The sequence below is a fragment of the Gigantopelta aegis genome, chromosome 10 (assembly GCF_016097555.1).
Source record: "Gigantopelta aegis isolate Gae_Host chromosome 10, Gae_host_genome, whole genome shotgun sequence".
Classification (NCBI taxonomy): domain Eukaryota; kingdom Metazoa; phylum Mollusca; class Gastropoda; order Neomphalida; family Peltospiridae; genus Gigantopelta; species Gigantopelta aegis.
In genome coordinates this window covers 29,962,215-29,975,997 of record NC_054708.1, presented here as the reverse complement: position 1 = coordinate 29,975,997, position 13,783 = coordinate 29,962,215, and the positions used below count along the sequence as shown (strand labels likewise).

At 38.3% G+C, this 13,783-nt stretch overlaps 1 protein-coding gene across 1 annotated transcript; it reads left to right on the top strand.

Moving 5' to 3' along the window:
• Positions 1-433: 433 nt before the first annotated feature.
• On the top strand, positions 434-12,304 carry LOC121384468. The gene is made up of 4 exons (XM_041514873.1): positions 434-578; positions 6,868-7,512; positions 9,868-10,122; positions 11,914-12,304. The coding sequence occupies exons 2-4, from the start codon at positions 6,948-6,950 to the stop codon at positions 12,003-12,005; spliced, it is 912 nt and encodes a 303-aa protein (XP_041370807.1). The 5' UTR covers positions 434-578; positions 6,868-6,947; the 3' UTR covers positions 12,006-12,304.
• Positions 12,305-13,783: the final 1,479 nt, after the last annotated feature.

Sequence of the window (13,783 nt, the reverse complement as noted above, 5' to 3'; positions counted from 1 at the left end):
GGGAAAAGTAAAGGAAAATCAGACATGAGGGTCTTTTTTCTAGGACACTATGGGGTGTACTAATTCAGAAAAATTTAGAATTAATTTTTCTTTACCTTTTTTTTCCCACAATATGATCGTTTTAAAATTATACAACCAAACCATAAGGAAAAAACATGGTGGTGTAAAAGTGTTGTTTTTTCTTTCTTAGTACATGTAGTACCCACTGCCGAGGTCTTACAGAAGCACTACCGAGGTCTTATAGAAGCTATAGGTTATATGTTTGTTTTACCGGCCTCGTTAAATAAAACAAACTTGACTTGATATGTCTTTTTTGTATTGTCACCTAGATTGAATTTCTTCTAGCCTTTTATGACATGCACGACGTAAGAATAAGAATGACCCTTTTGTGAACACAACCTATATTTAGCCGAACGTGTTTTACCGCGCAACTAATAAGTAATGTTTTTAATATTGTCCGTTTTATTTCTTGTCTTTCTTATCTGAATATTGTTTTGAAACTAACAGTTTGGGTTCCTCAAAAATAAGTAATTAACTTGACGATCTGTGCTCAATTACCAGAGGATTAATACCAACAGGTAAGTAATTTTCAAATACATCCTTATTTCGATATTACGCAACTTATAGATAGCCAAAAATCTGGTGTGAGTTAGCTCGAGTCACCTCCAGCCCTACCCCTTATTGATATTGATGTCAATTAATATCAATAAGGGGTAGGGCTGGAGGTGACTCGAGCTAATGTGAGCGGACTGTAAAAACACATTAAAGTTTAACACGATGTTTACTGGTGTGATTATAGTCATTGTTGTTCATAGCTTCGCCATTAGCTTTACACTACCATTCTTTTATTTCATTTCAACTTATTTTCGTGCTTATATCCAATTAAGGTTCAAGCACGCTGTGCTGGGCACACATTTCAGCTACCTTGGTTGTCTGTCCAGGACAGTGGGTTAGTGGTTAGTAAGAGAGAGAAGAGGGTGTAGTAGTCTTACACCTACCCATTGAGTCGTTAAAACTCGCTCTGGGTGAAAGCCGGTACAGGGCTATGAACCTAGCAGCCTTATGTTCGATGGCTAACCACGACACCACCGTGGCCGGTCCCACCATTCTACCCACCGATCTGAAAAGCATCTGACCCTACACTGGGTATAGTAGAAAAAAGGGGAGGTAACCAGGGTGATTAAAAAAAAAAATGTTTTATTTAACGACGCACTCAACACATTTTATTTACGGTTATATGGCGTCAAGCATATGGTTAAGGACCACACAGAATGAGAGAGGAAACCCGCTGTCGCCACTTCATGGCTACTCTTTTCGATTAGCAGCAAGGGATCTTTTATATGCACCATCCCACAGACAGGGTAGTACATACCACGGCCTTTTATATACCAGTCATGGTGCACTGGCTGGGACGAGAAATAGCCCAATGGGCCCACCCACGGGGATCGATCCCAGACCAACCGCACAGCGAGTGAGCGCTGTACCACTGGGCTACGTTCCGCCCCACCAGGGTGATTAGGGACAACATATAAACTAGAGTACGCCTTCCCTGTCATGGACAGAACTCTCTTTCTCTCTCTCTCTCTGGCGAAGTCAGAGGTTGTGCCCACGATGGGCGTGCTTGAATAGATCTCTGATGTAAGCATGCCAAAAATTACCTATTCACCCACACACCGACAAAAGACACTTTGTCCCCCGGATCAAACCGCTGGTCATGCCAGGGGTAGGACCCGAGGGACCAAGACCAGAGTGTTTAACGTACACATTCAGAGCAAGCTGTTGTAGCGCACGCCTGTCCTGGGCACAGGTGCCGGCCTCGGCCTGCTCCTCTCTCCAGGACAGGAAATCCGAGGGAGACATGCCTGAACCTTAAATAGCTACAGGCATGTAAAAACACGTTTCGAGGACACTCGACTTACTTTCTGTCAATACCAGATGATATGCGCATGGCCATAGACGACAATTAATTTCGCTATATTTTTCTATATAGCCTTAGTGGCTATAACATTTTTATTAATATCAGCAGGCCCGTGGATATTTGTATGTACCTTTGCCTGCCTGGGGGACACATACCCTGAAAAGGACAAACCCTGTTGTCCAGCTCTTTCTCCCAGCATATTGGTTTAAACAAACACACCCTCTGAAACTGGCCAGAGTACACCCATTTTACACAAAAAGACCCAAAGCATTCAGGGCAGCAGATAATTTCCTGTGATGATTTCTTGCTGGTAAGGTTTTTAATCTGAAAAGAAATTTGTGGCAGAAGTCATCACTTGATAAAAAATAACTGAAGACTGAGGTGGCATCTCTCGGTAAGACAACATACAGTGGAAAGGTTTTCACATATAAGATACATTTGCTGGATCCAGCATTGGCAGGTAATCGGGAAACTAAGTAGTTTGGTAGGCCGGTGGCTGGTTTTGGAGGGGGAAAAAAAAGTCACAGGAAAAAAAAGTTGAAGAAAAAAGTCACAATTTAGTATAGGAAAAATAATCACTGGAAAAAAAGCCACAATTTTTATATAACAAAATGTATGGGTTTGCAGAGTATTGAATGTTGCTACAATCAATGAACTTTAAGATACCTTGCTGCTGCCGACACCCTCTACATGGATGGTAACTTCTCCGTGGCTCCATGGATTTGCCTTGAGGATACAGGACTAAATAATGCTAGGTGAATTTGTATGGCCCTACGTGTAAAAATTTACTAAGTATTGTACATATATGTTGTCTAAATCATTACTCGAGAAGGGGCGGAATATAGCCCAGTCGGAATAGTGTCCAATAGCCAATGTTTTATAAATCAGTGTGCTCTAGTAGTGCCGCTAAACAAAACAAACTTTAACTTTTCGTTGCTTGGAAAATACCCTTAAGGGTTGAGGTCATGTTTAGAGGTAGTTAGTCAAAATATTTGCAAAACATTGTTGTTTTCTTAATATGAGATGCTGTGTATTTCCATTTATTGTCTTCCCTATACATTATATTTCCAAGTTATATATTCTAGTCAAGACGGATTCACCCTAAAACAGATATCTATTAAGTGGTCTTATTCAAGTTAAAATATTGGCTTTCACCTGTTTCACTATTTCTTAAAAAGAACCGATTTAATACCTTTTAAAACTTTAAATATTATAATGAAACCAGGGAATTCTTTTGTTTTAAAAAGTTTGATTAGCGACGTATCGTGTAGCAGCTACTATTTATTAAAGGGACATTCCTGAGTTTGCTGCATTGTAAGATGTTTCCGACTAATAAAATATTTCTATTTCTACGATTAAACTTACATATTAAATATATTTTCTTGTTTAGAATATTAGTGTCTGTATATTCAATGTGTTTTTGGTCGTCTTAATATTTGTAAGAAATCCAAACTGGATTTTTTGTCTTCAAATAATTTCGTACGTCCGAAATAAAAATACTTTAGGAATAAAATGAAATTTTACCTAGTACAAATATTACAACGATCAGAAACACGTTTAATATAATATTTTATGCAGAAAAATATATTTGATATGTAATTACAATCGTTAAAAAGTATCTGTTAGTCGATACCATCTTTAAAATTGCAGCAATCTCAGGAATGTCCCTTTAACAATTTAGAATTGTATAGCAATCTTGAAATTCTAAAGTCAAAAATGTACTTTGAGATTGCTTTGGATGTTTTTAAGCGTTCTGTTGACATTTTGGACAGTGTCACGTGTGTTACCACATATCACGTGTGTTACCACATGTCACGTGTGTTACCATCAACTCAGAGTCAGGTTCCAGGGTACAGACTGGTACAGGCATAGCATATTTTCGTCTACGAACACATATTGACATCATCTTGTTATCTATGCACATTTCACAGAGGTTGTTTTTTTAATGAAATCCATGAAACTTCAAAACTTTGTCCGATTCCACGTCACGTGTGTTACCGACCTTTTGGGATTTCCTGTCCAACCCTTCACCAATGTCTAATATGTTGGGGATAAGTAACAGGGGTAGCCAGTATACCTTATCATAAAGCACACAAGAGCATCTTGTATCAGTTATTCAGTACAGACTGATAGGCATGTCTGAATGTCACGTGTTACCATGGAAGTGCCCACAAAACCATTTTATTTCATTGTCTTTTGATGGTTCCATTTTCACTTTGATACGCAGTTTACTTTTAAATGGTGCATTATACAAAACATAATGTCAAAAATACTTTACGGTTGGGAAGTTACCAAATGTAATGTCAAAACAACTGTACTATTGGGAGGTTATAACTCGTAATGTCAAAAACACATACTATACTGTTGGGAAGTTACAGACTGTAATATCAAAAACGGATACTATACTATTGGAAAGTTAAAGACCGTAATGTCAAAAACAGATTGGGAAATTGCAAAACGTAAGAAACACCTATTATACTATTGGGAAATTGCAAAACGTAAGAAACACCTATTATACTATTGGGAAGTCACAAAATGTAATGTCAAAAACACAATAATACGTACTATACTAGGCATGTTAGGAGGTTACCAAACCTAATGTCAAAAACGCTATACTACGCACTATACTAGTCCTTTTGGGAAGTTACTAAACGTAATGTCAAAAATACTATACCACACACTATACTAGTCCTTTTGGGAAGTTCTAAACGTAATGCAAAAATACTAAACTGTTGGGAAGTTACAAAACGTCATGTCATAAATACTGTACTATTAAAACGTTACAAAACGTAATGTCAAAAATACTATAATATTAGCAACTTACAAACCGTAATATCAAAAACACATACTATACTATTGAGAAGTTGCAAATGTACTGTACTATTAAAAAGTTACAAAACGTAATATCAAAAAATACTATACTATTACGAAGTTACAAAACGTAATGTCATTAAATCCTATATTGTTTGGAAGTTACAAAACGTAATGTTATAAATACTGTACTATTAAAAAGTTAAAAAGGTAATGTCAAAAAACACATACTATACTAATGGAACGTCTTCTTTGTGACTCACCAGATACATGTAAATCAAAATCAAAATGGTACACCAAGAGATTTTATTTTTAACTGGATGACCGTTTTAAATTCTTAAAATAATTTGGCAGACATAATAAAATATGCGAAATATTAAGACAGAATATAATTATTTGCGTGTTTAACATTAGCATCATAATCATCATCATCTGCGTCATCTTCACCACAAGCATCATCATTAAAAAAATATTGGTAAGTTACCAAACGTAATATAAAAAATACTGTACTATTGAAAAGTTAAAAAACGTAATGTTAAAAACAAATACTATACTATTGGGAAGTTACAAAACGTGATATGAAAATACAAATTTTTTAGTAAGTTACAAAATGTAATGTTAAAAACACATACGATACTACAAATGTCATAAATACCGTACTATTAAAACGTTACAAAACGTAATATCAAAAACACATACTTCATACTAATGGGAAGTTACAAAACGTAATGTCATAAAATACTATATTGTTTGGAAGTTACCAATCTGATTAAAATTAGCTCTACTGGGTCTACCAGTAGATCTAACAGCATTGCGAGGACTCCCATGTCCAGGTGACATTTCATCTATAAATAACAATTTAAATATCGACCAATTACACTTCGCCTTTTATAGCGTTATTCGGGAGCATACAAATTCTAAAAATATCGGGCGAGACTATTTATGCAATAGGCGAACTTGTTGGTCTATTTCAACATTGAAAAAAACAGGGGGGGGGGGGAATGCAGTAATAAACTCTGGATTGTATACTAGTATAAACAGATTTTATGGCTATACCATCACGTTTGGGGTTTTTTCGTCTTGAAACGAATTTTATATAAAAGTTTATATTGCAATTACTTTCCGGCATACTTCGTAATTTATCCGAATCATTTCGTATACCCTCGGCATAATCCCGAATGTTTTCAAATTCTTTTCAAATCACTGGCATGATTTTGCAAGTAAAGTTTTGATTGGTTGAATGAAAGGTCAACTGGACATGAACTCCAACGGGCTGCTGTTAGATACACATGTAATAGTGGAGCTAATTTTAATTAGATTGGGAAGTTATAAAATGTAATGTTATAAATAGGGTACTATTAAATAGTTACAAAAGGTATGTCAAAAACATATGCTATATTAGTGGGTCGTTTTCTTTATGACTCACCAAATGCATGTAAGTCAAAATCAAAATGGTGCTTCAAGAGAAAAATATTTAAACTGGATTACTGTTTCAAATTCTTAAACAAAATTGGCAGATTTAATAAAATATCATGCGAAATATTAAGACTGAATATAATTAACATTATCATCATAATCATCATCATAATCAGCATCATCTGCGTCATCTTCACCACAAGCATCATCATCAATAATATCCAATTATATCATCATGGTCGTAGTCGTCATTATTATCACTATCATCATCATCATCATTAGTAGTAGTAGTATTGGGTAGTAGTAATAATAGTAATACTAGTAGCAGCAGTAGCAGTAGTAGTAGCGGTAGCGGTAGCAGTAGCAGCAGCATACGTAGCAGTAGTAGTAGTAGTAGTAGTAGTAGTAGTAGTGGTGGTGGTGGTGGTGGTGGTGGTGGTGGTGGTGGTGGTGGTAGTAGTAGTAGTAGTAGTAGTAGTAGTAGTAGTAGTAGGTATTATTATTATTAGTAGTAGTAGTAGGTATTATTATTAGTAGTAGTAGTAGTAGTAGTAGTAGTAGTAGTAGTAGTAGTAGTAGTAGTAGTAGTAGTAGTAATAGTATAGCAGTAGTAGCAGTATAGCAGTTATTGAAGTTGTTATCAGTTCAGTTTTTAATGCTATTATTATTATTATTATTATTGTTTGTTGTTGTTGTTGATGATGTTGTTGTTATTATTTCAGGTTTTTGTGCAACAAGATTCACTTAACAACATCCAGCATCTTAAGCACTTACTGTGCTATGTTTCGAAGTTAAAAGACTAATGGCCGAACTGAAAGTGCTGCCTAATGGATTAAAATACTTTTGCTATATCTTACATTATGGTTCACACTTTCAAAAACACACTAACGAGGACGAAGCTACTGACGCAGAAAATAAAGCGATTTTCATTCTAGAAAAACTAAAACAGTTTGGATATGTTAGCAACTACTTGGCTATCCGTGATGGCTTTGCTGGGGCTTCTATATTTGAGGAGCATTTTGATGCACTCGAAAATTCTCTATTTACCGTAATACTTTTAACGCCTGCTTTCTTGAGAAATTCTTGGGACACTTATTGCCAAAATTCAGCCTTCTATGAGCTTTTGCAAGATGGGCAAAGTTATCGTCTGCTACCTATCGCCATTGGAATCGAGAAGGGTCAAGTGCCAAGGGAGCTGAATATTAAACGAGTGCTGTTCTTAAATACGAATCGATGGAAAACTGACGACAAATCCTGGGCTAAGCTGAATCGCGCACTGGTGTCTGGGATAGATAACTACAACAGCAGGAACCCAGCAACAGATTGTTTAAGCATCATGATCGAGAGCAGCATGCCCGAAATTAGAAGTAAACACCTTTTTTATTCTTTGTATTTTTACCGACTGTTTAATTAAAGTTAATGTTTTGTTTTGTTTTGTTTAACGACACCACTAGAACACATAGGGCTTATATCCAAGCTGTCCAGTCACAGTCCAGTTGGGCTATTTCTCGTTCCAGCCAGTGCTCCCCAACTGGTGTAACAAAGGCCGTGGTATGTATTATCCTGTCTGTGGGATGTTTCACATAATTGATGTTAATAGGAAAGAGTAGCCTACTGCGTGGCGGCATCGGGTTTCCTCTATTATTATCTGTGTGGTCCTTAACCATAATATATCCGACGCCATAAATAAAATGTGTTGAGTGTGTCGTAAAATAAATATCCCTTTCAACCCTCACCTATCAAGGCCGTCTGCCAAGGTCAGGGGTTAAAGGTTAGTTTATAATGCACGCGCGTGTACATAAATTTGTGCAGGGAGGGGTCTAGACCGTGGAGAGTGGAGATTTGAGGGGAGGGTGACGAGTCAGGTCTGGAAAATACATTTAAAAAAAAAAAAAAAAAAAAAAAAAAAAAATATTTGCTTCGAGGGACAAACACAAAACCGCCTTGTGATGGTTAGTGAGAGAGAAGTCAGTGTAATGGCCTTACACCTCCTCATTAAACCGTTAAAACCCAATTCTTAGTGGGAGTCGGTACGGGATGCGATCCAAGAACCCACCAGCCTGAAGTGTGATGACTGAATCACTACATCCATTTCTCGTGAGGTGAGTTTAGCCAGCTGTTTGTCGCCAACGTTTCCAAGACTGGTTTTTATGCTGCATATTAAACGGAACGATCGCTTCAGGAACCAGTCAAAATAAATTGCAAACGTAAAAATAAAGGTACATAATCAATGCTTGTTCGGACAATGGTGAATTCTATCAAGAGTTAATTCCCATTTGCCAGCACGGTTTATAAAGCAAATGATAGGATGGAACCGGTCTCGGTTGTGTCGTGGTTAAGCCATGGTTCGCAGCCCGGTACCAGCTCTAACCTAGAGCGAGTTTTAAAGACTCAGTGAGTAGGTGTAAGGCCACTACACCCTCTTCTCTCTCACTAACCACTAACAACTAACAACTAACCCAATAAATAAAGTTAAAAGAAAGAAAGAAAGAAAGAAAGATAGGAAAACCGTATTTCCCAACACGCCACATCGACACCACAATAAAAAGTTAAAGTTTGTTTTGTTTTGTTTAACGACACCACTGAAGCACATTGATTAATTAAGCATCGACTATTGAATGTCAAACATTTGGTCATTTTGACATATAGTCTTAGAGAGGAAACCCGCTACATTTTTCCATTTGTAGCAAGGGATCTTTTATATGCATTTTCCCACAGACAAGAAAACACATATCACGGCCTTTGACCAATTGTGGTGCACTGGTTGGAACGAGAGAAAAAAACAATCAGTTGAATAGATTAACTGAGGTGGTTCGATCCTGCGACGCAAGCACCTCAGGTGAGCACTCAACCGACTGAGCTAAATCCCGCCCGTCTATGGAATAATACACTCACTGCACCACATATACATGTATACTAGTTTGGTGTTCTATCGGGCGAGTGGCATTTGTTTGTTATTTTGTTGGGGTTTTTTGTTTTCATTTAAAAAATATTTCTTCCTACATCAGAGGCGGGTCCAAGGGGAGGGACTAAAGAGCGCCCCCCCCCCCCCAATTTTTTTTTATTCAGTTGTCCCATTTTTGTCTTAATGTTTTTTTTTTTAATTGGGATGTCCTCTTGACGTGTCGTTGTCCCGTTAGTAACCCCATGCAAAATATTTCTGGATCCGCCCTTGTACGTGTAAAAGAAAGAATAATTGGACAATGACAGTATAATCTCCATCAGTGCTACAGTATAAAATCTTCCAATGCCACCCCAACTCAACCCACCCACCTACCCACACACCCCCACACACCCACACCCCCACAGCCCCATCCCAACGTGTTCTGTTGCGTAATCTTGTTTAAGTTCCTTGATGGCGTCTACGAACAAGTGCACCATAACCGGTTAAAGGCCGTGGTATTTGCTTTCCTGTCTGTTTGAAAATGCATATAAAAAGATTCCTTTCCGCATTAGGAAACATGTAGCGGGTTTCCTCCGATGACTACGAGTCAGAATTACCAAATGTCTGACATCCAATAGCCGATGATTAATTAATCAATGTGCTCTAGTTGTGTCGTTAAACAAAACCAACTTTAACTTTGATAGCGTCTACGAGTTGCTAGGAACTCGCACATGCGCGATTGGAATGTGAAAAAAATAGGTCTCTTTTTATCTGCAGAAGGACTGTTTTACATTACTGAAATTAATTTAACAACCTTTTTTTTTTCGTTTCATTTCAGTTGGGATTTCTGATTATGTCAGAGTGGATGACGGGGTGGCAGAATCATGTCAGGGTGCCATGGCTGACCAAGGACCCAGCAGTCAAACACATCTGAAAGAAGTGGACGTCCCTGCAAAATCAGACGAAGGTCTAGAAACAATGAGCAGTCTCGGTTCAATGTTGTCGTCTGGTTTCAGTAGACTGGTATCGTCCTTCCTCAGATCAACTTCCGTGGAGAACGCTGCCGAACAGGCGGATCAGCTACCACGTTCAGGTATGGCCTACACAAAATCTGAACGACAAAACTGATTCATTTGTAAAAAACAAATTGAAATTGTACCTCTGCACAAAGCCGAGTCAAAGGGAGATTTTGGCACGGTCATGATTGATACCGTGAATCACTGTTGCGTTGTATATATAGTTGTTTGGCAGATCATTACTATATTGTTATCTCATCATGTGTGTCTTGTACGTCTGTGTGTGTCTGTCTGTGTGTGTGTGTGTGTGTGCGTGCGTGTGTGCGCACGCGCATGTGCACGTGTGTATAAATGTAAATGTGTGTTTTAATGTGCGTGCGTACACATGTGTATGTATATTTATGTATGTGTGGCATATGGATACAGATAATATATGTGTATTAAATCTCTGTTGTTTACTGTTGTTATAACTAGTTCATATGTTTTGCTTTTATTTTTGCTTTCTTTTGTTAAATGAGAATCTGTCCACTTAACCAGAATTATGAAAAGGGGCACTTACAATATTCAAAAATACACTGGCATGCATTATATATGGTAATACTACCCCAAAACAACATGTCTACCACACACACACGCACACACACACACACACACACACACACACACACACACACACACATGTATAAGCATACAAGGCAAATATTATACAGATATTCGGGTAAAATATGCTACCATGAGACCTTTTCACCATGTATTTCCATCATTCTTCCCTCAAAATTAGTTGTAATCCATGTAAAAATGCGTAGTGATTCGTTTGCAACCCTATATAGATGTTTAGTAGTAATGCTAATATTAACTACACACTAAATATGAATAAATTCACTGACTTCATTTGGCACACACTGAATTTTTCGGAACATCGAAATTTTGGGGGATAGATTTGCTGATATGCTACACAGGTCACTACAAATAGCTGTTTTCACCCAAACGATGAAAAAATGTGTTCAATCCCCCCCCCCCCCCCCCCCCCCAAAAAAAAAAAGAAGAAGATGAAAAAGTATTTACAAGATCAAAATGAAGGAAGGAAGGAAATGTTTTATTTAACGACCAACTCAACACATTTTATTTCCGGTTATATAGCGTCAGAAATATGGTTAAGGACCACACAGATATTGAGAGAGAAAACCCGCTGTCGCCACTTCATGGACTAATATTTTCGATTAGCAGCAAGGGGACTTTTATATGCACCATCCCATCCTACAGACAGGATAGTACATACCATGGCCTTTGTTACACCAGTTGTGGAGCACTGGCTGGAACGAGAAATAGCCCAATGGGGATCGACCCTAAACCGACCGCGCATCCAGCGAGCGCTTTACCACTGGGCTATGACCCGCCCCAGATGAAAATGAGTTTTAGCAGCAGGCATCGTTTTTTGTCAGTGATGCGTCATGTCTATTGACACATTTTTATCTTTTAAAAAATAATAATGAACTAGCGCCGGACATGGACAGGATATCGACGTATCCACTGAGTGTTTTTTGCCTGCCGCGACAATTGCGCCACAGCTGGTACATCAAAGGCCGTGGTATGTGCTGCCCTGTCTATGAAAGAGTACATAAATAAAAGATCCCATGCTGCAAAGGGGAAAATGTAGCGGGTTTCCTCAAAAAAACATGTCACATAATTATTTATAGTCGATGATTAATTAATCAATGTGCTCTAGTGGTGTCAGTAAACAAAACAAACTTAGAACACGGTAATCAGTTTTCTCGCTGATTGAAAATTGAGTGAGGGCGGCCGCGTGACACTCCACCCTTATTAATAATGAATCAGTTTTAAAGGAAAATATTTTATTTTTGTTTCAGATGATTCAAGAACAGATTCGAGCCTTCGATTAAATGTCGTCAGAACGACATGTTATCTACTCAGTAAACCTGATCAGCCATTTTTATACTGAGCAGACAAGTGCTTGCGAAACACAGGAACTGGACTATAAACAATTTGGGGTTGACGTGCGTGTCTGTGTCTGTATCTGTAATTCTGTTGCTGTGGTCTATTTCGTGTTTGAAGGGTGATGGGGTTACAAAATGATTTTATCTAATTATATATTTATATATTTTATAATAAGAAATAGCGATAAAATAAGCCTCGGTAGTGTTATAAGGTCCCAAAACGTGTGTGTATGTGTGTGTGTGTGTGAGAGAGAGAGAGAGAGAGAGAGAGAGAGAGAGAGAGAGAGAGAGAGAGAGAGAGAGAGAGAGAGAGAGAGAGCCAGTCGGTCCGTCAGTCAGTCAGTCAATCAGTCATCGAGTCAGAGAGACAGATAATACATTTTTTATTCCTAATATATATTGACGATACCGAAACACACATGGGTAATAATCTCTATAATGTGTACAATGTACAAGTGAGGTGTGTGTGTGTGTCATGAGCGTCGATCGGTGGGGGACAGGGTGGACGCATCCCCCTCACTTTTCAACGCCGGGGGACAATCTATATAAATCCCCCCCCCCCCCCCCACCCCACACACTTTTTCGTTTAGCAAAAGGAACAACAACACCACCACCAACAATAACAGCAGCAGCAACAAAAAAAAACACCAACAAACAAACAAAACAAAAACCCTAATTTGATTATTGTATTAATTATAAATTTATTTAAAATGGCAAGTAGTCATCCCTTTTATCATAGTTTTGTATGAACGTCATTGTTGACGTAATTCGATGTAAGTAACACACACAAACACGTTCCCCCACCCCCCTTTTAAAGCCGGATTGACGCCCATGGTGTGTGTGTGTGTGTGAGAGAGAGAGAGAGAGAGAGAGAGAGAGAGAGAGAGAGAGAGAGAGAGAGAGGGGGGGAGGAGAGAGAGAGAGAGAGAGAGAGAGAGAGAGAGATTTCTGCATCTGGGATCTGACATATCTGAAGCTGTGTCCCAGTACTTATAAATCTGAACAACCAAGTATTATGTTCACAATCCTATCTATGCAAGATGTGTTGACAATATGATGACTGCTCCCGTGAATCACTGTCAGGTGTATCGTCTATAGGAGGACTGCTACTTTACACGACGATTCCTACTTCATCTTCATATTCCTAATTCATCTAAAGGATTGCCATCCAATAGCCGATGATTAATACATAAATGTGCTCTAGACGTGTCATTAAAATAAAAAAAACTTAAAATTTAACTTCCATGTGAAGGAAAACTACCATTTCCAAGGACGATACATCATTTCTACTCCGTATTGTAGGAGGAATGTCACTTCACATGACGATACATCATTCCTACTTCACCTGAAGGAGGACTGCCACTTCACAGGACAATACATCACTCCTACTTCACCTGAAGGAGGACTACCACTTCACAGGATAATACATCATTCTTACTTCACCTGAAGGATGACTGCAACTTCACGGTATAACGTATGTCGATTCACAGAACGAAATCGCCAACAAGACCCACCAATTTGAATCATGTTCGCTAAGATCTCGGAGAAGGAGCTGTGACTATTTGTCTGGTACAGAACAAAGCAATGGAGTGTTTGTTTAAAACGACGCTGAATCAAGTGTTAAACTATGGCAATGATATTGGTGTTTCTTACACACCCGTTGGTGAGAACATCATTCGTTATTTTTGATAACACATACTTGTTTACACATGTACGTGTGTTAACAATTTCAAGACATACGACTGGTTGCTCCTAGGTGATGACCAGGTCACCAGTGCCATAC

Bases quoted from the DNA above. Each gene is read 5' to 3' on its own strand.
- LOC121384468 (XM_041514873.1), top strand. From the start codon at position 6,948: ATGGCCGAACTGAAAGTGCTGCCTAATGGATTAAAATACTTTTGCTAT. The intron at 7,513-9,867 runs GTAAACACCTTT...GTTTCATTTCAG, and splicing joins CAGCATGCCCGAAATTAGAA to TTGGGATTTCTGATTATGTC. The intron at 10,123-11,913 runs GTATGGCCTACA...TTTTTGTTTCAG, and splicing joins GGATCAGCTACCACGTTCAG to ATGATTCAAGAACAGATTCG.